This window comes from Squalius cephalus, assembly GCF_949319135.1.
Source record: "Squalius cephalus genome assembly, chromosome: 15".
Lineage (NCBI taxonomy): Eukaryota > Metazoa > Chordata > Actinopteri > Cypriniformes > Leuciscidae > Squalius > Squalius cephalus.
In genome coordinates this window covers 24,412,871-24,440,867 of record NC_137136.1, presented here as the reverse complement: position 1 = coordinate 24,440,867, position 27,997 = coordinate 24,412,871, and the positions used below count along the sequence as shown (strand labels likewise).

The window sequence follows — 27,997 nt, the reverse complement described above, 5'->3', positions numbered from 1 at the left end:
GTAGGGTGCTTTGTGCATGGATGACTTTTGCAATTTGATGCAGTTGCTGATATTTATATTTCAGTTTGAAAGGTTTTTTTTTTTTTTTTTTTTTTTTCCTACTCGAGTATGAGCTCCATATTCTTCAATACCATATTACATGAGCCATAAAAGCCTGATGTACGAAATACATCACTCAAAAACACATATGCAATTTTTCTTTTTTAGATTTTGCCTAAAATGTTCAATAATCTGTTCTTTTTATTATAATTATTTCATAAAAAAACAAAAAAAAGGTACCTGAGCTGCCATCATTTGTTTGTCTCCAAAATGAGAGAATGACAGTGGACCAGTTGAGAGGTCTAATGAAAGAAAAAATATATTTCAAAATACTTTTCTCAGCTTGAACAAGTTACCCAAACTCCACTATTTTACAAATAATTTGTCAATCATGCATCATCATCTAGGCATCATTAGGCCTGCCATTACATTTAAGACAAGTCTTTAACTAAAACTAAAAAGAAAACAGCAGATTACGTACCTGTATTCTGAAGAGGAACAGAATCTGACACAAGAGGTGGAGCCACCCTTCCTGATGAGGTTTTGGAAACAGATTCGGTTTCATCCAAATTAACATTCACCAACAGGTCAGAGAACCGATTCACAGGAATAAAGTCATCTACATTGTCTCTTTAAAAAAAAAAAAAAAAAGAGAAGAGAAGAGAGAGAAACTAATTTCTTCAATGTTTCATAACTGGCTGATGGCAGATATAATATTGATATACAGTTCTACATAATACAACTTAAGACAAATAAAAATTGTAAAATGAAAGCATGTTAACCAACATTAAAAAAAAAAAATAAAAAAAAAAAATATATACATATACTGTATATATATATATGTTGAAAAGGGTGTTTGTAGACATAAAGGGAAACTAGCAGTGCTGTCAATTCTGAAATAGACAGCACTAATCTTAAAACTGGCAAATATGGGCAGACTTTTTGGACTAGAGGAAAGTTCAGTCTATCACAATTCTAACAACTGCTGATCACTTACAAATCTTCTTTGAGGCTGAGAACAAATTTTTCCCTCCCTCCATCCGACCCCTGGGAATGCATGAGGGAAAATTGCCCATCCTCTAAATATGATGCTTGGACATCAGTAACTCTGAAAGGGACAAATGAACTCAATTAACCTTGTTTGTGTTTAATGGCAGTATTCAGCAATACATGTACAGCATGTGACCATAACACTAAATAGTATTTTGACCCTCCCTCCACCCATGGTTGGAAAACTGCATGAAGAAGACCTTTAGGTTTCTGTCACAACAGGTTTACAAACATGTCTCAATACATGTAGAATAAGAAATGCTGTAATCGTCTGTCCACAAATGTATTTTGGAAATGATAAAGTGAAACTGGCGCACATTGCATTCCTAAATGCATGTTAAACTCACAGTGCATGCAGAGATTAATTGTTTGCTCGTTTATTTAAATTTTAAAGCCATGTTAGCATCAAGGCCATTTACATGGCAAACAAGGTCAATATCACAATCCATAAAATAAAATAAAATATTATATAAAACATTTCAACTTCACATAACAGAAAATACATCCGAGTGATACATTCTGAAATATTCCATGTAAACATAATCCTGCATAAAAGCGTTCCTTATGTTACAGATGTCAAATTAATTGTGGTGCTTGCTTCTAAATAAGTGATCAAAAGCAGTTGCAAATATTTTACGAAATACTCACTTGCACTGTAAACCTCAACATTGTGCAATTTCAGGGCAGAACATGGATGATGGGATACACTTGGCATTAAAAAACAATCCAAAACAGTATTAAAGGGGACCTATTATGCAAAATTCACTTTTACATGGTGTTTGAACATAAATGTGTGTCGGCAGTGTGTGTACACAACTACCCTATAATGGTAAAAATTCACCCACTCCTTTTTTTTTTAAACTCCTCGACTGTCGATGGACTCCGCCCTATTAGCATAAACCCCGTCCTGTTTGAGCTGAACACAGTCCACCGTGTTTCTCCTCACCAGAGCATTTAACAGCAGAATTCAAGAAAAAGAAAAAAACTATTCTTATTAAAGCTACTAAAGTTATTCAACCAAGAGCAGTGAGTGATTTTCTGTTTTTCTTTTGTTGTTTGATTCATATTAACAGCATATACAGTAACCACTGCTATATATTACGTTGCTGTCATGTTGTTCACGTGAAGGTTTTTTAGTCTGATTGAGCCGTCAATCCGATTATAAGGGTCCATGTAAATGCAGCTAGTGATAGAGATAAGCAAAACCAAACAGATGTTTTAGTTTTTGGCAGAGTATCCGATGCACGAGCTGTAAAGGATCCGCCCTCTTCTGAAAAGGGAGCAGCAGCTCATTTGCATTTAAAGATACATGCACGAAAACAGCATGTTTTCCCTTCCATTCAAAAATAGGCATTTACAACATGGCATAATAAATGATCTGTGGGCTATTCTGAGCTGAATCTTCACAAACACATTCTGGGGCACCTGAGGTTTATATTACATCTTGTAAAATGGGGATAAAGGTCCCCTTTAATGCCCGTTCACACCAAGGACGATAACTATAATGATAAAGATATAGCTCTAAAAATCATTCAAAATATAGGGAATGTGAAGGTGACGTCACGCCGTGTTGCATTATGGGTCCTGGAAAAAACAACAAGAAGGTGGATGAGCTGACGAGAAGACGCCGGAAAAATTTGAATTTTAATAAACAAATACAAAATACTGTCTTCTTAAATTCCCATAAATATGGTTCTGCCATGTGAGGGTGAGACTGTGGTTTTCTTGGACAAAGTTGTCACAGTCTGCTGTGCTCTTACAAACATGTGTCCAAGTCTTGTGCAGTGATTGCTAAATCAACTGGTTTGTTAAAAGTTGTACAAAGCAAGAGGTTGTGTATTGTATATTCCTTGATGACTTGTAGGATAGTTGATGAATGATGTCGAATTTGTGGTTCATGTTAGCAGACGATAAAGCCAGGCCACATTGCATGAATCAAATAAATTATATTTATTTTGTTTTCAATTAACAATTTGCTTTGATATTCTGTACATCTTTTTACATGCCTTTTTAAAAATGTTTGTGAATCAAGGTTTTATATAACTGCTTAATAAATACATTAAGTGACTTTTATCGGTTTCTGTACTGATTGCATCCACAAAGACTCATTAAGTACACATAAACTGGGATGGGCAAAGATGCAAAGATACATCAATCTATTTTAAAGGGATTTATAGCTCTTAAACTCCTGCAAATTGTACGCACTCAAACCAAAAACAAGGTAATTAACGATGTCCAGATTTGTGAGCGGAGGTAGTGCGTCTGGATCCGTAATCCAGTCTTGAGCTGCTAAATCATATGGATCAACGTTGTTTATCGCAGACAGTTTGTCCTAATAACGTTTTTTGGCAGTGGCATTTAGTTTCTCCCGATAGGTTCCCTTCTCTTTTTCTTTCAACTTCTCCATTTCTTCCATTCTTCTTCAATTTTACCTTGTTTTAGCCAAACACACCCACTATTAAATGTCATAGCAACGGCCGGCGAAAAGGTAAACAGAGATCGTGCCTGTAAACATGGCGCCCACGTCCCATAATGCAACACTGCACGACGTACCTTCACATTCCCTATAAAAGAATAGCGGAGTTCACTCCACAATTATAATGACACAGAAACAATATTGTTGATGAACGATAAAAACGTTGCCAATCAGAACCCATCCTGCCTAAAAATAGCAAAACTTCAGGATGCAATTAGAATAAACAGAACAGAACAATATTGTGCATTGATGTGGACACTAATAGTTATCTTTCTTGACGTGAACGGGCCTTTAGAGGATTTAGTGTGCGTTAAGGGCACTGCGCTTTGGCATTTATCAGACTTGGGACTGTCTTGCACATTTACCGTGCCGCACGTTGCTTTGAAATACACAGAACAAGAAACTAGGCCTATATACTTAATCACCATGAAATAGAAAATTGACAATTCAGATTTTTATTTTGTAATAAAACATTGGAGTATTTCTCAAAAAATTTATTCATGATGCACATCATAATAAAAAAATGAATGTGTAACCTTTAATCAAAATAACTTCTCTAAATGATGCGTTTACTGGCACGAGGGCGGGACAACCCGTCACTCACATGAGGTCACAGCAATGGCAAACAACCACCATCCAATCAATTCCCGATGGACAAAGTCAAGCCCTGTTTTGTTTTTTTCCGAGTCACTGTTTCGGATACAAATTGATGTGTCACGAATCACGACAGAGAAGAAAAAAAACAATCGCAACTTCAGTTTCATGCCGACTTTAAATCGTAGCCTCTTACGATTTGATAAGCGCACAAAGCCATATCGCAATTTTAGATTTTAGTTTGTTTAAAACTAAACAAAGATGGCCGGTCTGGTGATTTTACAATACCAATGCAGGTAATCACTCAAAAAAAAAAAAAAATTAACACTGTTTACCAAACAGGAAACTAAGGAAGTCAACATTCTCACCAAGTTAGGACAGATACACGGTCACAATATTTGTGAGATTAAATGCAGAAGTTTCCCACCTGTTGTCTACTGGAGGTCTAATTTTAGCCACGGTAGAGGCTGCCATGGGCATCCCGAGTGTGGAGCCCAGTGTCACGTTGCCGAGAGTGGAGCGGCCAGTACTGCCCAGCGAGGCGTTAGAAAGGAAGCTGGGAAATGGCTCATCCTCAATGTTTTGGAAGTTCTCCATGTCTGTGTGGCTCACTGGCACAGGGCTTCAGCACATGAGGAGTGACTGCAAAACAAGAAGTGCATGCATGCAGAGTGAACTCGTGAGTTCCCATAGGGAACCAGTGCTAAATGACATTATTGTCATACTGTGCCTGTTTGTTTACTGGACATGTAGACTGCCAACTAAAGACAAGCTTGGAGGATGTTATGTCTCTTACACAGTGTCACACATAATAGGGTGTTTTGTGACTCATATTGTTAGCTACACAGATAGAGCTGACATCTGTTGATATGGCAGCTAGCTTATGTTGCATTTTAGCCCTTTATCGTTACTGGAAAATGACAAAGCACAGATTCAACTAAATAACTATAAATTAATAATTTAGCAACATCGTAAACTTGACTGTCTCTTTCCATATAAGTTACTCCAGAATTGGCTTCATTCATGTGACGTTTGTAACGTTAGTCATCAGACTAAGTTAACGTTACCTTTATCAGTTCAATAACCAACTACTTTAACTGCACATCAAACGCTGTTGTAAGTTTTTAAAGGCAGAATAACAGTATTTGCGGGTGGACGGACTAAAAAACTACATGAATAAGGATAAAGGGCTGTTTAACTCAAATAAACACCGTGCAGTTGAGAATAACTGTAAAGGCCATGATACAAACACTTCAACCGTATAACTTAAACAGTTAAACAAAGGCAAAAAAAGTGACACTTAAAATGTCATTTAAACAGAAACGTCGTTTTCTTCGGGCTCAAGTTTACTTTCTTCGACCAGTCGTTGGCGGAAAACTAACGTTATACCGTGACAACAACACTGGAAAAGATTTGCAACAGCTGAGAAGAAACTGTTTCGATGAGAACTTACCATGAGGAGAAAAGCGGCACTTGTGCCTTATAAAGGAAGTTAATTCGACTACTTTATACAAATACAGCACCAATAATCCGCATAACAAGAAGAAACGTTGCCTTTATAGCGACCTCTCCGCTTTCTGAGAAGAGTTTGTCGAAGTATAAAGATGAAGTGAAGCCATTACGAGAGAATCCCGCCTCTAGTTTCTCTTTGCATGGGCGGGGCTTCGACATAACCGCGATTTTCATTGGAGAATCCTGCCTGACTGAGTTCAAAGAGTGGCGTAATCATCTGTCAATCAACTTGTTGGTGTTTTGAATGAAGAAGCTGTTTGTTTCAAACATTTTTAATACATATGTTGTAAATAGTGCTGTTAAATGTATACTTTACGTTTAGTAATGATAGTACAGCAGATCATTTCTGAATGCATAAGGACTACAATTGGTTGTTTAGATCTTACAATCAAACAATTAAAAGCCTGATTTTTTTATTTTTTATTAATAAGTATTTATTCATTTAAAATGTCGTTTCTTATAAACTAGCACGAACGAGATCGTGAAATGAATCTCCAGAGCAGATCCACAGAACAGCTGAGACAGCAACTGTGTGGGACCCTAACATGACAGTTGCTTACTAAACACGGTCATTGTAATTCACCAAACGGCATATTTAAATAACCTGATATTTAGACTGGAAATACATACTGTCATATAAGGCCATAAATAAAATTCCCGAATACAGGACAATATATCTGCACATCATACACCATATAACAAAATTAGAGTTGTAGAAAATATTTATTTTGATCAATTAAAATATAAAACATTTTAATGTCAGTAATTACATGATCCATATTATTAGATTTAGTATTTTAAGGCCTAATCATTTTTTTTTCTGTTTATCTATAAAAAAAAAAGGTATTTAATACATGCCCTTTTAATTTAAATAAATACATAAATGTGATTTTAAGAAAATAAAGGAACAAATAACCTCCAAAAAAATATTTTTTAAATTAAAATTAATCCTGATTTTTTTTTTACTTTTTTCCTTCATTTATTATTTTCTATATTTGTTTTTAAGTGTATTTTTATTCTCTTATTATATTTATGTATGCATCTTTCTTTACAGAAATGTTTGGCCATGAAACACAGAAAATACTAAATCATTTGCATCATAATACAACTGTCCAAAACAGATTATGACAAGTATCTGTATAGATATTTGTAGACATGCAGGATTCTAATGACATAAGCTCAAAGATGTATGCATGCTTTCTATATACCAGCGGCTATGACCTTTATTATTCTCGTTCTATAACACAAAAGAGTGAAGACAATTAGACAATTTTGGCAGTGTTATAATGCCAGCACATTTTTTCATGTCGACAATGTGACAAAATAGAATAGAAACAAAATGTAGAGTCCTATATAGTAAGAAAGTCCCTTTTGTGATCAAGGCATTAGCATCCATTCAAAGATGACAATACAACAATTCTGAAAGCCATGATTTTTTTCACAGAATTCATTCAGATCAGAGTAAAACATAATACTACACATAGAAAGAAAAGTAACCTTAAAAAAAAATCATTCCTTCAAGGCAGTTCAAAATAATGGACCCATGTTAAGTGCCAGTCTTGTCGCATGTCCAGCAAGCACAATCAGTTTGTCTCAGTGTGAAGTCCCGTATCATAGGAGTGCTCAGCTCCAGATTTCCTCAGTGTGGTCCTGTAGTAAGACATCTATCGTCCAGTGGCCCCGTTTAAAGCACTCTGTGCAGAAGAGCCCAGGACGGCACTCAGAGCACCAGGCTGACCAGATGACCCATATACTGGACTGCCATCTCCCTTCAGAATACCTGTGCATTTCCAATTGTCCATGTAGTTTGCTGGTGAAATGTGAAAAAGAAAAAGGCAAATTACAACAAATTAAAACATTCACCATGAAATCAAAATGGAAAATTCTTAATATGCAATACTGCAGTAATTATAAATGTATCTGTGCACTTTTTTTTTTTTTTTTAATGTGCCCCAGAAAGCTTTAATCAAATTAACTTCTCCCTCTTGCAGCAACATCTCCTCTCTGATGACGCGTTTACTGGCACGAGGGGGAGACAACATGTCACTTAGGCCCCGTTTACATCTGGTATTAAGATTCGTTTTGATTGATCGGATCACAAGTAGACGACGCTAGTAAATACAGGTGTAAACGGGGTCTAAAATGTAATCGGACAAAAGAGACGTATTAAAACACCTGTAAACAGGGCCTTACATGAGATCACAGAAATTACAAACCAAAACCCTCCAATTAATTCCTGATGGACAAAATCAAGTCCTGCCCTTTAAATGCTGACTTTAATATTCTAGTAGTTGCATATATGATCATTGCGATTGTAAATTCTTGCAAACACTCACCTTTCCAGAGTCTCACACAGCCATCATCACCGGAAGAGGCCAGAATCGTACTGGTGATGTTCCAACTGACGCGCCACACCTGAGAGTTATGACTGTCAAACTGGGCCAGCACCTGCACCTCGAATTTAGTAGGCGCTGATGAAGAGCTGTCCTTTCTGTTAGTCAAAAAGAGGCATGCAAATTGTGGTAAATCTATAGACCTTATTCACAGCAGCGCCGCCTTTGATTTTTAACATGAATGAAAGCGAGGCAGTGAGGGATAGACATCTCTTCAGTGGGTTGTACTGTTATTCAATGTGTTTTTGGACTGTTCAGCTGACGAAACGCTGCTTATCTTTCAGAGAAATTCAGTAGGCAAAAAAAAAAATGCCATTGAAAATAGGCAAGTCTATCCCTCACAGCTTTGCTTTCATACCTGTCATGGCGCTGCTCTGAATAAGGTCTATTGGCATTCAACTAAAATATTTTGTATCCAAACAACTCTGAATGGAGGTTTTTTTAAACTTTTTTAAACTAAACATCAGGACTGCAATGCTAAAATAAATAGATGTGTAAAGTCGCCTTTCCACGATCTCCAACAAACAAGCAACACACCAAAATTCCATCATTTTCAATGAATAGTACAGGAGCTGCGTGGGGTTCTGACCATATGCGTGCATTTCTGATTCGACTTAAGCTTCAGATGCATTAATATATTTGAACTTCTGTGACTAGATCGTATGCAATGTGATGCATTCTAATCAAAACTATGAATGTGAGGTCGGCATTACCAGTATTTTTCCACTAAAACATTCAACATTTCTGAAAGGTTAAGTCACTGTGAAATCAAAATGGACAAATCTTATTTTTATGGAATATTGCAGTATTCATTATAAATTATTTATCCGCGCACTTCTTAAAATTCATGTGCCCCAGTAATCTTCAATCAAAATAACTTCCCCTCCCTCTTGCAGCGACATCTCTGATGTGATGTGATCACAGCAACAACAAACCCTGAACAACCCCAAGAAAACCTACTGTTTCTCCTTCAGACATATCGGGAAGCCATTTGTTTAGTGTGGATACATTCATAAATTCATGGAAATCACTGATTTTACAATGGTGAAAAAGCTGAGGGTAACGGTTGCTTTAAGACCACTGGGGGTGAAGAGTGACAATCATATGCTAATATTGGAGATGGCTGAAAGGCGGTTCTAGAATTATCATATAGATGCAGTGATGTACAGGGCTTAAATAATAAAGAAAAGCTCATGCCATCATTACACAAGATATATTTCCCATTCTACTGTAATACTCATTCGGCTTCATTTCTCTCACCGAAGTGGAACCAGTTTGAAGATGCGAACGTCTTTGGTGGCAATAGCAAGGACATGGAAAGACCGGCCCAGATTTGGAGCAAATGCAATATCATGAACCGCATCTGTAACTGTCATCAGTGTCTCCGCTTTGGCATATTTCCTGCAACCATTAAAAAAAGATAAATAAAAACTTAAAATATTTAAACTGTGGGGATGTGAGTTTTTGCTGGATAAGTGTGAACTAGGATATAAAAGGATAAAATGATTTGAAGGCAAACCTTGTAACTTCATTATACTCGTATATCTGAACCTTGCCACCATATGTCGCATTGCTGTCATCACTCCCCACTGCAATCATAGGGGCGTGAGCTCGAGAACTGTAAAGACAAAATAAAAATATTTTCTTAAAATGGTTAGTTCACCCCAAATGAACATTGACACACACCAAAAAAAAATAAAAAAAATACAATGAATGTCAATGGGGGCCCCAACTGTTTGGTAACTGACATTCTTCAAAATATATTTTATGTTCAGCAGAAGAAAGAATTTCATAAAGGTTTAGAGCAACTTGAGGGCGAGTAAATGACGACAATTTTCATTTTTGGGTGAACCTTTAAGTCAGGGTTTCTCAAACTCGGTCCTGGAGGGCCACTGTCCTGCACAGTTTAGCTCCAACACTGATCAAACACACCTGAGCAAGCTAATCAATGTCTTCAGGATCACTAAACACTCACAGCTAGGTGTGTTTGATCAGGGTTGGAGCTAAACTGTGCAGGACCGAGTTTGAGAAACCCTGCTTTAAGTAATCAAGCATGTGCATTTATTGATTCAGTTTGCTAGGACAATACAGTCTCAAAGTGTCCTGAGAGGTCTTGAAAACCAAAAGAATCTTGTTTGAAATTTAGTCAAACATCTTAGTTTGATGATACTGTTGACAAGCATGTAGAACATATGTGATATTTGCAGTCACAGATCTAATGAGAGACAGAGGTTTCACCCTTTTGTGAAAGATAAAGTCTCATTGAAATAGACTGAGACTTTCAGATTCAGGATACATTAAGTTACAAAATGTGCACATCTATAAATAGGGCCCTATGATTTTGATGATGCAGAAAACATGGACAGAATCCAGTCATAAAAATGGAATTTATCACAGAATGTCACATCATTTGGGGTGATAAGTCAAAAGTAGGCTGTACACTTAATTGAATAGTGATATGGACTTCTGTCTGAGAATATTAGACTGCATAAAGACTGCTATTGAAATATGAAGTCTGTGTTCATGACTGCCGCTGGTTAAGCTTATACGCGCTACTCAAGCATGTGTGACACTTGCAGTGTTTATAGTGTCTTCCGTCTCACTATATGAGGACATGAACACTTGAACTTCACCTGCAGAGCTGCTCGGAGTCACTTCGCAAGCATTTCAATGGAGGAATCGTCATATCAAATACAAGGTTTTCACAAAAACTCGCCAAAATAAAAGTTCAGTTTAACTTAAAATTATGACAGAAATACATTTCTATTGTAGCTCAAAGAGTAATAATAATAATAATAATAATAATAATAATAATAATAATAATAATAATAATAGGGCTGACAAAATTAACGTGTCAACGCATAAAAAGATTTTCAGTTTAACATGTTAATATGTAGCACAACATCTATTTTTTTCCCATCATCCTTTGGCTAGCGTTACATTATATGATCACGCTCTTATTCATACAAATGCTTTTAAACGTGATAAGAAACAAATGAGAACTCTGAATCTCCTGACTGTGTGACACACACGACTGTGAGAATGTTGTAGTTATGTTTATCCATCATCAGTGCGCTCTCACCTGGAAGGGTTCCACGAGATGCAGGAGCAGGAGAGTTTGGACGAGATCTCGTGCTGCAGGGACCACTGGCTCAGGTTCATCACGTCAGGGGCCTCGTAGATTCGCACCACCCCGTCAGCAGAACATGTGGTCAGCATCAAGCCCATGTGCTTCGGGGCAAACTTCACGTCGGTCACAGATGTCCGACTGTCCACAAGTGTGGTTCTCTTGATCTGATGTGAGAACGGGGGAGACATTAATGCTGACAATTTCAGAGTCCTAAAGTTATAAACAAGCCATGTTCGGAATAGAATAACTGATTCTGTGCCATGTTTCCACCTTATTTTGCAACATGGAAGTAAACTACTTCATGAGAATGTACGAGACTGCTCATTTATTAGCCACAATAGGTAAAGATAACTAGAGCAAAATGCAGTAAACTGTAAAACTATTTGCACTACAAACCTGTTTAAGATTATGATCAATTAAAATATGATAAATACCACATTGCAATATCAAGCAGCCCAACAGACTGTTTTTGTACAGCTAAAATAACTGACACGGGAAGCCTCGCACATTCAAGTTAAAAATGGCTCTTTGATAAAAGGTGGTGCTTATGTTTGGCAGTATACTGAAGAAAAAAGAAATATATATATATATATATATATTAGTGGTGGGCCGTTATCGGCGTTAACGCGCTGGGTTGGGAGCTGGCTCAAGCTACACAAGCTATGATGACGCAATCTACCCGCGGCCGCGAGGAACACCCGGCTGGAACGCATCATATTCGTCGTCATCTTAAGTAAACACGGCTGAAAGTGAAAGCTGGTGTAAAAGATCGGTGGAACATCCATTATTTGGACTTGGTTCGGATTTAAGCCGTCCGACGTAGACTGTGTGGTGTAACAGTTCGGTAAGTTAACACACGACTAATCCGTTCTACCACCTCAAATTCAAAACGAAACATATCACTGAATACCAGCGCGCGCGTATTATTCCCAATATATCTTAGTGAGTGGTGTAGCACATAATCTCTTTTTATTAAAAGCGCCCGATTTTAAGAATCGTTGTTGTTTCTTTTTAACTGAAAAGACATCGGTTAGACAATATTCTAATTTTAAATTTGGGGTTTCATAAGCTCCAAGCCATAATAAACATTAGACCTACTTAAGTCTCTGCAGCTAGTGTACTTAAATTTTATTTATCTGCAAAATTATGTTGTATACTTACAGTTTTGCACAATATATGTTCTCAAAACTACATACACCCTTTCAAAAAAACAAAAACATTTAGCAGTTGTTTAGCAGGGTCTGTGTAACCTGTTCTGAAATGGTTTTATTATAATATCGTTATCGCAAGAGGCTGCAATGTATATCACAATATGGATTTTAGGCCATATCGCCCATCCCTAATTGATAGCCTATAGTAGTTGATAATAACATAGGCCTACCTAATGTTGCCTACGGACGGTAACAGTACAGTAGTAACCTTTTACAGTCTATGAGTAGAACAGCTTTCTCAAGCAGTTTGTGATGCATTTTGGAAACAGGAGATGAGCCCCTGGTCTATTATGCGCCACCTGGCTTGAGAAACCCGTTCTCAAAGACTTACTTTTATAGTCATTATTTGGGTAGCACACATATTCTGAATGCCTTCGGCAGAATTCAAATGAGCCATTTTAATCTAGATTAATCTAGATTAATTTCAAAATTAATCTAGATTAATCTAGATTAAAAAAAATTAATCTATGCCCACCTCTAATATATATATATCCATTTAATTTACTGCACTAGACACAGAAGAGTATGGTAGTATGCCATTGCAACTCTTATTGAAGTTAAAGCCTCCTTCTGCAACTACACATTAACCCCAATCAATTCCAACATATTCATTAAAAAAACTTGGCAGAATCAACTAATTTAAGGCAAATGCCCATTCGAATCTCATTTACCCAGTGGCTTTGCCCTCGTTGTTTGTCATTGGACTCTCCAACAATCTCCTCCCACACTATGGCAGTACGGTCAAAGGAGCAGGATGCCAACACCTGTCCAAACTCTGGATGGGCCCAGGTCACTCGCCAAACTGAGCCACTGTGAGTCTACAAAACAACAGTTTGTCAAATTACAGCCCAAAACCCAATGCACCCCAACAACAACCAATACTGAAAGTATACAAATATTCATGATGCTGAATAAGTATTCTGGGATGATCTTATGGCAGTGGTTCTCAACCTGTTTGAACCAAAGGCCCCACCATATTTCTAGGACACCACCATTTTATATATTTCAGTTGTAATTATTGCAAAAGCTGCTTGTTTTCCTTAACGCATGTCACATTCTTTAACAGTCCGCCTGGAAACAAAAAAGCCGTGACGCCAACCCCCCTCATGGAAGAAGAACGCCGTCGTGTTTACAACGAGCGCTTATCAGGATCAACTAAACGCTGGATTTTCAAAAGTACGTGAAGGTCGCAACATAGACTCTTTATAATACGCCCAAGAGTTTTACACACCAGTCTGTTGTTGTAGGGACATCTTCACACTACTAAACATGACGCAAAACTAAAACTCTGACTGGTTGCTTTACATGTCAGTCAAATGGCCTCTGGGCAGTCCTTGGGCAATGAAAGCTGCGATGGAGTCCAGACCTTCTGCCATCAGTCTGGCTAATGGCTACGCGAGGAGGCTAGCCTTCAGAGAAATTTCATGGAGACAGGAACTAAGAGGGTTAAAGACAGGCTGGGAAGAGAGCTGCAACAATGTAAAATGTGAAAAAGAATGCATTTTCGAACATTCAAGCATGAGAACCTATTCTAGTAGACCCCAAAAACAAACCAAGACTTTGAAATAGGCACAATAGGTCCTCTTTAAATGAGGAAGTGTATGGGGAAAATGAGTCCAATCAAAAGTTTTAGAATTGAGTATTTTCATATAATTAACTAATTTGAATACTTCATCCTTGGGCCCCCTAGTGGGCCCTGGACCCTTGGTTGAGAACCACTTTAAAGTGAGACCTACTTTCCAGCTGGCTGTGCAGTTCCATTCTCCACTATCCCCCTTATCCCACACCTAGGAGAAAAGAAAGAAAGGAAAAAAATAAATAAATGGCACACTTCTAGTCAGATTCAGGTCTTATTTACATTGCATGCTTGTTAACCACATATTATGTTACATTGTAAACCAACTTCAGCAGGCCATGGTGTGAGAAATCCTTTACCTTAATGCTTTGGTCGCTGGAACACGTCGCCATTCTCCGGCCGTGAAAATCATATGAAACATCGTGGATCAGATCTTTGTGATCGGCTGCGATGCTGCGCGCGACAAACATACTTTTATTATCTGCTCGATTCTTCCTGGCACGCGGGAGGTAAACACACACACACTAGTGCACTTCCCCACTTTTTGAACGCAAGGTTGCAACCAGTCCAATCACGTTTGACATGGGAAGCATGCGCTCTAAGATCTTTATAAAAAAAGATGAGTTTAAATATTTAAGAGGATGACGTGAAGATCAGCTCTAATCTGAGCATGCGCAGTCAAGGCAATTTAACATTTTAATCAAATAGCGCCCTCTATTGGACGTGGTCATGACCGTACAACAAGACAGGAAACCATGATGAATGTTAGACTTTTGCATTTATTTAACAGTAAAACCGCAAAAATTGTGTTAAGAAAACATGCATTTATAAATATTCTGTAATCTTTCCTCTTTTTTGATGAACACAAAAAGAACTGACTAGAAAAGACTATCCAAACGTGCTCTGGCATGAAGGCAGCTGTTTCAAATCATTCAACACAAAATGAACAGTAATAGTGCCTATGTGAACAAGTGTAAACATGAAAAGCCTTCGATCCCTTATTACAACCAGAATTTGGAAGTTGAAAACCCTCATCAAAACACACCCATCATCTGGGCAATGAGAAGGACAGTGAGCAAGAGAGGAGCGAGAGACAACTGAACTACAGAGGCAGAGTTGCAGAAGTCTTCATCACAACACGTGGTCTTCATGGTGTACAAGGTCTTATTGGCAAGAAACTCTACATAGGTTGTCATGTTGCATGCCTCCACGGGAAGACAACCCATCACCTTTATATCCAGGACAGAAGCTGAAAAACAAAAACAAAGGGAAAGATAGGCAGAGTAACAAAGGGAGACTGGTTTGTCAATAGGATACCGCAAAAACTGAACACTGGCATCATTTACCTGCTTTACCAGTTCCCACATAACACAACTCATCCTCACTGCAGTTTGTCTTTGTAGTGTAACACAGATCCCAGAATCCAAGATCACACCGAAAGCACTCAAGTGTTTGTCCTGCAAGAAAAAGACTACTTTTAATGGTGTACTACAATTTAAACGTTTTTAGAAGTTATACAACTCTAAGTCAGTTTAATGTAACTTAAGTTGAAATTACTTAAACATCCAAGTTGACTGCACTTAAGTTAAGGCAGAATTTTTACTGCGAGTTCCTTAAGTTATAATGGCACAAATCGGTTTGTAGTTTGCACACGTGATATCAAATACATTAATATTTTCAAAATGCAATCCAATACACATTATACATAGCCTAATGAAGAACTAATGTCACACTGGTATGATTTTTAAAATGCTGTATGGAAATAAGCATTTCAATCCATTCATCTTTGATTTGAACAAAGCGTTAAAATAGCCTACATATCAGGCTAGAATTGAAATAGACTTACCCAAAAAAAACAAAGACATCAAAATCACAGAGGTAGTTAAAATATTTCCTCTCATGTTTAAGTGAGTTTTAGAAGTAGATGAACCCATAAAGATGAATGCAGCCATTTGAGATGGATATGGTCTTTACAAACAAGCACTACCAAACAGACAGCCAGACTATCCAATCGCCTATGACTGGGGATTGTGTTGTACAATGCACGATAAGGTGTGAGGGGGATAAAAGCATTATCTTATTAGCCATTTATTAGAAGCAGCTGGTCTCCTGGAGCACGTGAACATAAACTACGTCCACGTTTACCTTATTAATCACATTAAAGCCTGTTTGAAACGTGAAACGAGTTGTGAATCATACATCTACACCAATGGACATAGGCCTTCCCTGACGAAAATTAGCCATAACAAACCATAACCATGGTAGGCCTATTTGTAGTAAAACTGCGGTTGGTAATCAATCCGCCAAAATGGTTAGCTACACATATACTATAAAAACAATAAAACTAACAAAAACATGGTTTCGTAAGGGTTTTTACCGACATTTTGCTAATGTGGCCACCTTCAATCCTTTCTTAATTGTAATTCCAGTTAAACGTTTTGATAAATTACATTTCTCAATATAATATATTATGTTATATAGGCCTAAATGTCCCGTATGGGACCAAAATACAACAAAATAGATGATCACTATAAATAAAATATATTTAAAAAAGACCCTATAGGCCTAGAACTCTTTTCATTGATTTTTCCTGGAAGTATTATTTGTGAACGAATCGGCATCGCTAATTGAACGAATCTTTAAATTGTCGGTCACTTCCACTGATTCGCTGAATTCATAATATAACATATTCCAGGCTTATAGAGATAAATGTGACATAAAAAGTAAGATTAGTGTTAACTTATTCCGAATTCAGCCCTCTGCTCTTATGAATTTATTAGGTCGGTGTTTTGAGTTGAACGAGGCTCGGAGTGAAATTTCAATTTAGTTGATTTTTTTTTTTTTTTTTTTTTTTTTAAGCACGAAATATATTATTGAAGCTATGTATTTAGTCTGTTAATATTGTCCCTTTTCTGTTGCTTGATAAACCACACTCAAAGTGAATGTGAGTGGTGGGAAAAAATGAGCTGCTGAGGCATTTGAGGAGAAACGTTATTTGCAGACAAAATAAATTTCGTGACAATCTACCAAATACTTTTATTATTCTTTATTCTATGGCAGAGTAGTAGCCTAGCTACGCGGTTCCGAATTCAGCACGATTTGTCACCTGTCCTGAAGAAGAGCGAGTGAATGAATCTTATAAGTGAAGTGATTCAAAAGATTCGAGTCATTGGAATGAATCTCCACTACTACCTGGAAGTAATCAAGGTTGCCATGACGACTCTTGCAGACAGAGGGCGCCATTTCTCGCTTTCCTCTCGACTGGCACACGGAAGTAGCCGATGGGGGTGCTGAAAGTGCTAGTAATTTTATCCTCTTTGATGAGGGTTAACATCGTACTGCACCGTTCCTCTTGCCGTTTTCACGGGATCATGACAATTTCTAACAATGGAATAGTGACCCCTCGTTTGATCTCAGACGACATTTGATTGAACCATTTTCCGTTTGAATAACCCCGAAAAAAATGGATCAGGAGTTTGAGAACATCGATTCAACTGGACAGTGGCAAAACCTTTATAATGTAAGTCGTACTGTTTTATTTTTATTTTTATTTTTTAGGTTAAATATGAGTCGCTCTTTGGATGAACGCTTGGGACACCTGCAGTATTTTGCCCTGGTAGATTTGCAATGTTTATCTAATAGTCCTAGACAAGTACTTAGCCCGTGAGAACGAATGGGTAATTCAGCTTTGCGTTACTGCGCATGCGCGTAATACCGAGAAATACGGTGAAATAATCTTCTTCTGTGAATCATTTCAGCTCGGTAAACCTGTACACGAGTGTTTATGGTTATACAAGAATATTGAGTTAAATTGGGTTATATATTTTTCATTCTTGTCATTAAGCAAAATGAGTAGGCAGCGTATTATTGTAGTAAACCATACTGCGAATTACAATATGTCAAAACAACTAGACTGGCAGCAATGCGAAGTGCATGAGTGCTCGTGTCACAGAGCGGTACATTAGAGCAGCTCACTAGGTGCTTCCTGTGAACACGTGGGCTGTGTCTCAACACCTAGTGAGCTGTTTACCTAGACAGCGTTTTCAGACCACTGCCTCGAGCTGTATTTTTTAGGTACCACAGGAGTTCCCAGCCCTAGCACAATAAATGACATGTAATTGTGTGTCCTTCAAACCCCCCCTGCGAGCGTGTATGATGCCTAAATATGCTGTCAGATTAGGGAGCTCGTGAGGTTTTGAGACGCAACCATGCACTGATATGGTTTCTGAGAACTGACGAGCACTTCCCAAGAACTGAAGAACCGAAGCTGTCAGTTCTCTATAAAACTCAGCCAGATAGTCATGCCCAACCCCCCCTTATGTGATGGATATATTATTATCTTTTTATGTTCTTTATTTCAATTTTAAAAACACTCCCCACTCTTTTTGCCATTTGTTAGAAAAGCTTTAAATATTTAATAAGTGAATAATCTTTTTTTTTTTTTTTTTTTTTTTTTTTAAGGGATGGCTCTTAGGGTTCTCACAATCATGTTTGTTATTTTGTAATCTCTTTCTAGGAAATCCGTAACCAGTCTCAGGACTGCGCCTGCAAAGTGGCAAAGTTCCCAGAAAATCGCAATAGGAATAGATATAGAGACGTCAGTCCCTGTAAGTTTCTTCCATGTAAACCATTTTAGCAATGTTTCACTCATTTTGTAACCTTGCTCTTAAATGGATAGTTCAGAGAGGGGGAAGGAGGGGGAAGGAGGGGGAAGGGGGGGGGGGATTAATTTACTCAGCGTCATGTTGTTCCAAATCTCTATGACTTTTCTGTATGTGAACTACAAAAGGGGATGTTAATCAGAATAATTTACTTTCATTATGTATGAAAGAAAAATGCAGTGAAAATAAATTGTGACCTTTTGTGGTTCCATTGAGGAGAGACAGCCATGTAGATTTGTATTACATGAGAGCGAGTAAATGACGAGTAAGTCAGAATTAAAATAAAAGCTTTTCTTTTCTGTAAGCTTACGTTGAATTTCACACAAATGTATGCTAACATGTTTGTTTTGACTCTGGCTTAATAACCTGCATTTTGTGTTAAGATGATCACAGTCGGGTGAGATTAGAAAGTTCAGAGAATGACTACATAAATGCAAGCTTAATTACCGTGGACGAGGCCCAGAGAAGGTACATATTGACACAGGTATGACAGTAATGGAAAAAGTAAGTCCACTGTTTGCATTTTGCTAACTTGCATTGATGTGTTATGTGACCTAAATACACATTTACATGCGGTTGTTGTAAACGAACAAGTTTAATTTACACATTCCCCCTGTATTTATAGAATTTCTAAAGTTTAGCATCTTGAAACCTACCTTTTTAACTCTTTCCCAGCCACTGACGGAATTTTCAGGCTTTCCGTGTTTTCACTGTTATACGGTAGGGGCGCTATTGCACATCTTCTGAAAGAGTACAGAATCTCCTGATCAAAACACATGCGAAGAAGATGCAGAAACAAGCCATAGCATATGTAAGCATATGCATGTGTAAAATAACATCATCAACATTAAACGGCATATCAAAACTGCCTAACTTTACCTAATGAAATGTTGACCCGGGATGAGCTACAGGACTGTGAAGCTTTTAGGGTGTTGATGGACTCGATTACGTTTTGATCATCGTTATGAATCCGATCTGGATGTAGTTTTTGACAAAACCTTTTTTTTTTTCTCAGCTTTTTGCTCAAAATGTCGCTTTTTATTAAACTTACCCATATGTGAGTGTTGATAAAAAACAAATGCATTAAGCTAGAATAAAACTCTTTTTTTTTTTAAAGCAGAGGCTCTGTTCTTTCTTTTGATAAATTGCATTTTCAGATATTCATACAACTAAATATTCTGGGGGACATGAAACTTTTGTGAAAATGATCAAAAATGCTGGCGGTGGCTGGCAACTTTTTTAAAAAAAATGCTGGCCGGGAAAGAGTTAACAGCTTTTACAGCCTTTTGTAGAACAAAGAAGGATGCCTCATAGATTGTTTCCATTTCTTTTGCATTGGCCAGCTTGTTGAAATAGTTAGCATATTCAGTAATGTAATTGACCTTTCGCCGAGCCCCGCCCCCCTTAGTTACTGTTGCTACGTCCGACAAACAAATGGTCAAACACGATCAGCGCGACAGATTGCCATGACGGAAAAAGGTATACCCGTGCGTGTTTTTGGAGCAATACCTCCGCGATATCCTCCAGATTGAGGCAAAAAGGGTTACAGTATTCAGTGGAGGGATATATTATAATATAAAAATACGCAATGAAGGAGACACGACTACTATCTACGTCTCTATCGAGGCTAATGCTTAACGTTACCGGTGTTCATACACATCATTTGTGATTATGACAAAGAACAAGGAAACAAGTGTTTAAAAGCATTGTAAGACACTTACTGTTGTGTTTTTGTGTGAAAGAAAAAACTGTCTCTGAAAATAAAAGTGCTGTCAGCAATAATTTCTTATGTGCGTTTTTTCGCATAACACTATGACTAAAATTTTAAATGCTGCAAAACACATGGGAGTTATATTCCCGATGCTGTAGTTTATTTGATCAGTCACTATATCTTTAATCAAGCTTAATTTGACTTTTCAACTACAATTAGGCAGTGAACTGAAAGCTTTTACAATATTTTAGCTATAACTTAGGCCTAACGTTATAAAATTGACAAAAGTATGTGGTGCATTTTCTTCCAAAAATGATTTTCTTTCTCAAATTCATGCTTCAAGTTGACAAAGCACAATAAACGAAATCACACAATAACTGTTTAACCAGACATAGCCTTAATTTGCATCTAAATAACTTTCATTGATTGTCTTTCATAATGCACTTAACGTTACCATAATAACTTATTTATTAGGGGGACAACAGATCACAAAAATCGCGGTTGAGACCATAATATTTATTAGTGGGGCAACGGATCATAAAACTCGCGGTTCAGACAATATTATGTTTTTTGAGTTACAGATAGGATCGTTTTTCAGATCAGAAAAACAAAACAAAAAAACCTTTAAGTAGCCATCGATACCACAGCCAGCAGACGTATTTATGCTTCGTAATGTTCAACACATTTAACTGGGAGTGTGGCCGTCCACACTGTTTTATCCATTGTAGGCACCGCTCACGTTGTGTTTTCGGCTTTGGGAATGGAAAGAACACAACTCCTCCAGACAATCTCTCGGGGTATGTAGTGTCCGATTTACAAACGCCATGGGCGCACGCTTCACCGTCTTGCTAATGTTTGTCGGACCTGCTCACATAGTAACGGTTGCTATGATGTGTGATTGGACAATGGCCGTTTTGGGGGAGGGGCCGGCGAAAGGTCAATTGCAGATACTTTTCTCTTTCTGCAGGGTCCCCTGAGGAACACTTGTGGTCACTTTTGGCTAATGATTTGGGAACAACGTTGCAAAGCAATTATTATGCTTAACAGAGTTATAGAAAAAGGCTCGGTGAGTGAACACATCTGATGTTTGTTATTTGCCTTGCTTTGTTATAGACATGTAACATGTAAACGGTAACACAGTATATCACGATAATGGATATGCGCAATATTGTTATTGAGAGCACTTCAAAATACCACAAATAAAAATAGTTTGAAAATGTTCTGATTCTTTATCATTGTTCAGTAATACAGTAGTTCCATTTGTTTTGAACTTCTGAACAGTAGAGTAAATCGTTGTTATTTTAACCCTTGTGTTATGTTGCAGGTCAATTTGACCCGTTTAGATTTTGTAGTTGTTGGAAATACTGGTTAACCTATGTTTTTTTTCTTGATATTTTGTGACTTTTTCTCATTTATCATCATGAACATGCATGCAAAGTTTCAACATGCTGGTGTTTTTTGACATATACAAACAAAATTACTGTTACTTTCGTGATGTTCGCGGGTCAATTTGACCCGCATATTTTAACGCTCTAAGGCAACTGTACGGACCCAAAATAATAACATTTCTTGGTTATATTTTGTTATTTTTTTTTTTACTACCTTATGAAGCTAAAAAATTAGGTTTTCCACACTTATTTCAATACAGAAAAATATTTTGTCAGCCACAGATAGTAAAAATTACCTATCATTTATTTTTTCAAGCTACCTGAAATAATATTAAACCTTTTTTTTTTTCTTGATATTTTGTGACTTTTTCACATTTATCATCATGAACATGCATGCAAAGTTTCAACATGCTGGTGTTTTTTTTTTTTTTTAACATATACAAACAAAATTACTATTACGTTTGTGATGTTCGCAGGTCAATTTGACCATCATAGGCAGCTATTCAAAAGCAACTGTACAGACACAAAATAAAAACATTTCTTTTATGTATGTCAGGGCATCAACTCCAGTTCTAAAGTGTATCTAAAAGTGCTCTAACCCAAACACACTTGAAAAAGCTAAATCATGGTGTTCAGAATTAATTTCAAATTACAAATGAAAATCTTTGACAGACACAGATAGTAAAATAAGCTCTCATTTATATATTCAAGATATCTGAAATATCTTGAGACTTCGACATAGACAGCAGGAAAAATGAGCTCAGATTAATTGATTAATTGTTCAGTTATGATGTTCTAAGCAAAAAAAAAAAAAGTAAAAAAAAATGTATATGCAAATATAAATAAATATAATGTATATTCAAATTTTGCCAAAACAAAACAGTTTTAAAAAATGGTTAAAAAACATTTTCATTAAATCATATATTCAGATATATTTTTTGGAATATTTGACAAATGTTGATATTAAAAGTTTACAGTTTGTACCTGAATCTTTGTTGTTTTTCATAGTGTGATTTTTGAGGAATTGTATTGAATCCAATTAGGGTCAATTTGACCCGAACCATAAGGGGAGTGCACAGAATTCCAACATAACACAAGGGTTAAATAATTGTTGTGAAATCTGGTAGTATGTTGATATATAGTAATGCATTCAACACATAAGCTGTAAAAAAATGTCAAAAAAAATTATAGAAACATCCGGCTTGTGTTGTTTTGCTGTTTTTGTTGACGCTGAACAGGAGAAGTGTGCGCAGTACTGGCCGTCAAAGGAGGAGCGAGACATGGATTTCAGTGACACTGGGTTTATGGTGACTCTGGAGTCCGAGGAGGTCAAACCCAATTACACGATAAGAATTTTAGAACTTCGAAACAGCAAGGTGTGAACGCAATGTCAAATGATCACGTCGTTGAATGCTTCTCTGAACAAGACATGAAAAATAAATGTTGTTTCAATTTTGTCCCATATGTTTAGACAGGAGAAACCAGAGATATCTACCATTTTCATTACTCGTCGTGGCCTGATTTTGGTGTACCAGAGTCCCCAGCATCATTCCTCAATTTCCTTTTCAAGGTTCGAGAGTCTGGCTCATTGGGGCCGGAGAACGGCCCCGCTGTGGTCCACTGCAGTGCAGGAATAGGGCGGTCTGGGACCTTCTCATTGGTTGACACCTGCCTCGTCTTGGTAAGACTGCAGTTACACAATAGTTAATAATTCTAAAGGTTTCACAGAGACTGTAATCATTTCTCAAGCAGCTGTTATCAGGTATAATATATGACGTGTGTGGAACTGACTTTTCAATGTCCTTTCCTCTTTGTAGATGGACAAGAGGAAAGACCCTTTGTCTGTGGACATACAAAAGGTTTTGTTAGATATGAGAGAGTATCGAATGGGTCTTATCCAAACCCCAGATCAGCTTCGGTTTTCATACATGGCAGTCATAGAGGGAGCAAAGAGCATCCTGAAAGAGTCTACTCAACAAGTATCAAGCACGGTGCGATTGCATTATTACATGTGATATTTGATTTACAATGCACAGTATTAAAGGGATAGTTTACCCAAAAATGACAATTCTGTTATCATTTACTCAACCCTCAAGTTGGTCTAAACCCTATTGACTTCTATAGTATTTTTTATTTTCTCCATACTATGCAAGTCAATGGGGCCAATCAACTGTTTGGTTACTCATATTATATAATGCTATTCCTAAAAATACACTGCCATTAAAGGTTTGGGGGCAGTACGTTTATTATTTTTTTAAAGATATTAATACTTTCATTCTTTTTAAATTTATATTCATCAAAGAATACTGAAAAATAATTCACAGTTTCCACAATAATATTAATTAGCATAACTGTTTTCAACATTGATAATAAAAATAAATGTTTCTTGAGCAGCAAATCAGCATATTAGAAGGATTTCTGAAGGATCATGTGACACTGAGTGATGATGCTGAAAATTCAGTTATATTAATTGTAACAATATTTTGCAATATCACTATTTTTACGGTATTTTTGATCAAACAAATACAGCCTTGGTGAGCTGTAGCTTGAAGAGACTTCTTTCAAAAACATGAAAAATCCCAAACTTTTTTTGCGTTATTAGTTCATATCAAATATTCTTGTGGTGTGACCTACTGTATCTAACTCTGAACCTTTATCACTGAAAGCAGAAGCGTCATGAAGAATGGCAGGAGCCAGAAGCTCATTTAGTTTCGTCGTCTCAAAGCCCCATCTGTAGTTCAGAGAAACACAACGGACAGTCTGACTCTTGTACGGAGCCACAAGATCCAGGAAGAGAACAAGACCGGATACAGTCGCCAAAGGAAGAGCGGCTTACGGAGTTAAAAACTTTTGGGTAAGAGGAATAAATAAAAATGTAACATTTTAATCTAGTAAACTGGTAGCTGAGTTGTTCTAGTCTAGTTATATCAACTGTGATTGTAACAACAGTGTTAGACTGAATTACAGAGTTGATCAAGAGCTGTATATAAAACATACATTACCGCTCAAAAGTTTGGGGTCCGAAAAACTTTTTTTTTTTTTTTTATGATTTTATTTGACAGTGAAGTTGACAGTAAAGACTTTTGTCATTGTTTCCAAAGATTTCTTTCCAATAAATGCTGTTCTTTTGAACTTTCTATTAACCAAACGATCCTGAATTTTTTTTTTATCACAGTTTCCACAAAAACATTAAGCAGCACAACCGTTTCCAACATTGATAATAATAATAAATGTTTCTTGAGCACCAAATCATCATATTAGAATGATTTCTGAAGGATCATGTGACAATGAAGACTTGAGTAATGATGCTGAAAATTCAGCTTTGCCATTTACAAAAATAAATTTTCAAATATTGAAATAAAAAAAGTTCTTTTAAATTGTAATAATTACTGTCGTTACAGTATTTTTGATCAACTAAAAATGCAGCCTTGTTGAGCTTCTTCTCAAAAATAATACCTACTCCCAAACTTTTGAACAGTATTGCAAAAGTGGTTAAAATGATAATTTACACAGATAGTAAACAACCTAGAATTTTGATAACAAAGACATACATTAAATGATATAGTTAATCTCGAATCAGTAAAATTGCTCATCTTTTTAACTGTTCCTGTCCTGTGAAGTGAAATATGAAGAAATCAACCATGCGTGTGTTGCTGTTTCTTCCAGCCTACGCAAGCGGAACCGTGAGGAGCGAATAGCCAGCACTGCACAGAAGGTGCAGCAAATGAAGCTGAAACTGAGCGATTCGGAGAAAAAGAAAGAGAACTGGCAGTTCTGGAGACCAATCCTCCTAAATGTCGGTGCTGGTGCCGCATTAGCACTAGGACTGTGCATGTGCTGGGCCTTTCTCTCCCAGTAATGCAATTTTATCCCACAGATTCCTCTTCTTGTCTTTTATTTTGCCCAGGGACCCAAATTATGGTACTCATATTAGTAGGTGCTTGGATGTTTTTAGATAAGGGACAAAATGTAGAATGATTGTGTTTACAAGCATTCAGTCCCCGGACATTCTACATGAGTTACTGAATGTTTGTGTCGTGGTTATCACAGTGTAAAGAACGATGTAGTTACATTGTAACTGCTATTGTAATTCCATCATGGTAAATTCTCGAGGCCTAGCAAATTTCACTGTACAGTATTATGTCTCAGTTTATCTGCAGAACAATGTTAAATGGAATTGAAGCTTGTTTCCGCCACAAAAAAAAAAAAAAAAAAAGATAATTGTGATTCACAATTGTGACTTTTTTTCTCACAATTCCAAGTTTATTTCTCAAATTTGTGTCTTTAAATCTTGCAATTCTGACTTTGTGAGAAAAAAAGTCCCAATTGCAAGATTTAATCTCGCATTTGCAAGAAAAGTCACAATTGTTAGTGTATATCTCTGAATTATTTTGATTTCTCAAAATAGCAACTTTAAAGGGATAGTTCGCCCAAACATGAAAATTCTGTCATTTACTCACCCTCAAGTTGTTTCAAACCTGTATGAATTTCTTTTTTCTGCTGAACACAAAAGAAGATATTTTGAACAATGTCGGTAACCAAACAGTTGATGGACCCCATTGACTTCCATAGTATTTTTTTTTCCCTACTATGGAAGTCAATGGGGTCCATCAACTGTTTGGTTACCGACATTGTTCAAAATATCTTCTTTTGTGTTCAGCAGAAAAAAGAAATTCATACACGTTTGAAACAACTTGAGGGTGAGTAAATGACGACAGAATTTTCATTTTTATGCGAACTATCCCTTTAAATCTCACAATTCTGAGAAAAAAAGTTCAAATTGTGAGATTTAAACATGCAATTGCGGAGAAAAAAAGTCAAAATTGTCAAAAATAGACCCCCACCGGTCTTACTGAGTCAGTTTATTAAATGCTTCTGTCTTCAAGTTTGCGCATGGATATTCATAGGGTGACTCATTTGTTTCAGTAGGTCAAAGCCCAGTGAGTTTCCGTACATTCACATCTCAGGATCTTCTAGTAATAAACTGACTGTAGATTCAGCCAAATGTAATAAGTGGTCTGGTTTCCACTTTCAAAATGTACATAGTAAACTCTTTACTAAAGAAAACAATATTGCCGTTTATTTGTCTCAGGCATCTTCTGTGCATATGCTTCTCTGTTCAAGCTCATTTGCATATAAAATGGTATGGATGCACGTGGGGTAAATCTGATGTATGAGTGTGCGAATAAATGCAGATTGTGTTAGATTTCACTTGATGCATGTTTACGGATGTCTACATCAGTGCAGTGTTAGGCCTGCTATGGTTAATATTTAGACGACGGATGCTAAACTAAGCCTGTAGCGATTTATTTTTGTCTCCAAGGATCAAAGTTTGTTTCCAGCTCCCATTACCTCACACTGTTCATTGTGGGTTTAATGCCAATTACTTAACAGAATCAATGCGAGTCAAATTAGATGTCTCTTCCTGCCATGGTTCCAGGAATTGATCCAATATTTCCAGAAGTGGCTAATGGTGGAGTGGTAATTTCATTCCATCTTGTCAAGTGACCAACCGGGAAAGACCGATCCTTTTTCCTCGTAAGTTGACTTGTCACAAATACGGGAAAATGTCTTATTGGAGCCAAGCTTCGCTTAAGGGATGACCTCCTAAAAGCTCTTAAAATTTTTCCAAATATTGAGTTTTTGAGCTTTTATTGATTTTTATAAGTTTATATTTGGTTCTCAGGTTTCAAAGTACATCAGCATTACATATGTATGAGGGTTGCTTGAGTTATTCCTGACATGCGAATGTAAAATTTTGTTAAAATAATTAAAGGATTGACGTAAAAAAATATTTTTCTGATAATTTTGGTTGTTAATAAAATCAAATATTGGACAGTTGTTAATTTTAAACTTTTTAAAATATTTTTTTTCTGTCATTTCTGTTAAAGTCATTCCAGATTGAAGAGAATGTACATTTGCAAGCCATACTTCTGGATTTTTTTTAGAGTAAAACGTAAAGTGGTTTACATTTGAGACTTTAAAGTTTTGCTGTATAACATAAATTACATATTCATTACTCAAAACGTGAATTTTAAAGCTATATGTGTTTTAAGGAACTAATAAAATGCTATGTGAGGACTTTCAATAAGGACAGCTTCGAATGACTGAAAATGCAGTCGAGAACCATTTTAGTTTTTTTATTGAATAAACATTAACATCGAGTATACACGTTTGTTCAAATGCAAATATTGAACGTTATACAATAATGCATAGAAAAACAAAAAGGAAAGCAACTAGAAAATAGTACATATAA

General features: G+C 36.7%; 3 protein-coding genes across 8 annotated transcripts in view; 1 reads left to right on the top strand and 2 right to left on the bottom strand.

The window, feature by feature from the left end:
• Window positions 1-5,813, bottom strand: part of cep192 (centrosomal protein 192) — a 34,248-nt gene extending 28,435 nt beyond the window's left edge. For all 4 annotated transcript variants that reach the window (XM_079895658.1, XM_079895659.1, XM_079895660.1 and 1 more), the window contains exons 1-5: window positions 5,613-5,813; window positions 4,587-4,801; window positions 1,037-1,147; window positions 521-669; window positions 280-341 (exon numbers count right to left, since the gene is read on the bottom strand). In XM_079895658.1, the coding sequence (XP_079751784.1) occupies window positions 280-341; window positions 521-669; window positions 1,037-1,147; window positions 4,587-4,756 (492 nt within the window). In that variant the 5' untranslated portion in view covers window positions 4,757-4,801; window positions 5,613-5,813. The remainder of the gene's footprint in view (window positions 1-279; window positions 342-520; window positions 670-1,036; window positions 1,148-4,586; window positions 4,802-5,612) is intronic.
• A 564-nt stretch (window positions 5,814-6,377) lies between these two features.
• On the bottom strand, window positions 6,378-14,683 carry LOC307172829 (nucleoporin SEH1-like). Its single transcript, XM_079895498.1, has 8 exons — window positions 14,341-14,683; window positions 14,142-14,192; window positions 13,077-13,223; window positions 11,147-11,358; window positions 9,584-9,682; window positions 9,325-9,465; window positions 8,008-8,162; window positions 6,378-7,481 (listed from the first exon to the last, which is right to left on the bottom strand). Exons 1-8 carry the CDS (start codon window positions 14,449-14,451, stop codon window positions 7,336-7,338), a joined length of 1,062 nt encoding a protein of 353 aa, XP_079751624.1. The 5' UTR covers window positions 14,452-14,683; the 3' UTR covers window positions 6,378-7,335.
• Window positions 14,684-17,206: 2,523 nt separating this feature from the next.
• Window positions 17,207-26,514, top strand: ptpn2a (protein tyrosine phosphatase non-receptor type 2a). 3 transcript variants are annotated; one of them, XM_079895292.1, is made up of 9 exons: window positions 17,207-17,501; window positions 18,498-18,588; window positions 19,026-19,126; window positions 21,321-21,419; window positions 22,980-23,117; window positions 23,213-23,422; window positions 23,559-23,732; window positions 24,411-24,595; window positions 25,408-26,514. In XM_079895292.1, the coding sequence occupies exons 1-9, from the start codon at window positions 17,445-17,447 to the stop codon at window positions 25,598-25,600; spliced, it is 1,248 nt and encodes a 415-aa protein (XP_079751418.1). In that variant the 5' UTR covers window positions 17,207-17,444; the 3' UTR covers window positions 25,601-26,514. The 3 variants fall into 3 exon arrangements, with proteins under 3 accessions (XP_079751418.1, XP_079751420.1, XP_079751419.1); XM_079895294.1 differs by having other exon boundaries at window positions 17,242-17,501; window positions 19,026-20,015; window positions 21,290-21,419; XM_079895293.1 differs by lacking the exons at window positions 17,207-17,501; window positions 18,498-18,588; window positions 19,026-19,126 and adding an exon at window positions 19,322-19,453.
• The last annotated feature ends 1,483 nt before the right edge of the window (window positions 26,515-27,997 follow it).

Excerpts from the sequence above, each read along its gene's own strand:
- LOC307172829 (XM_079895498.1), bottom strand. The coding sequence starts at position 14,451 with ATGTTTGTCGCGCGCAGCATCGCAGCCGATCACAAAGATCTGATCCAC. Across the intron at positions 14,193-14,340 it reads CCAGCGACCAAAGCATTAAG|GTGTGGGATAAGGGGGATAG; the intron begins GTAAAGGATTTC and ends CTTTTCTCCTAG. Across the intron at positions 9,683-11,146 it reads ATCTCGTGGAACCCTTCCAG|TTCTCGAGCTCACGCCCCTA; the intron begins GTGAGAGCGCAC and ends TTGTCTTTACAG.
- ptpn2a (XM_079895292.1), top strand. The coding sequence starts at position 17,445 with ATGGATCAGGAGTTTGAGAACATCGATTCAACTGGACAGTGGCAAAAC. Across the intron at positions 18,589-19,025 it reads ATATAGAGACGTCAGTCCCT|ATGATCACAGTCGGGTGAGA; the intron begins GTAAGTTTCTTC and ends TTTTGTGTTAAG. Across the intron at positions 23,118-23,212 it reads TAGAACTTCGAAACAGCAAG|ACAGGAGAAACCAGAGATAT; the intron begins GTGTGAACGCAA and ends CCATATGTTTAG.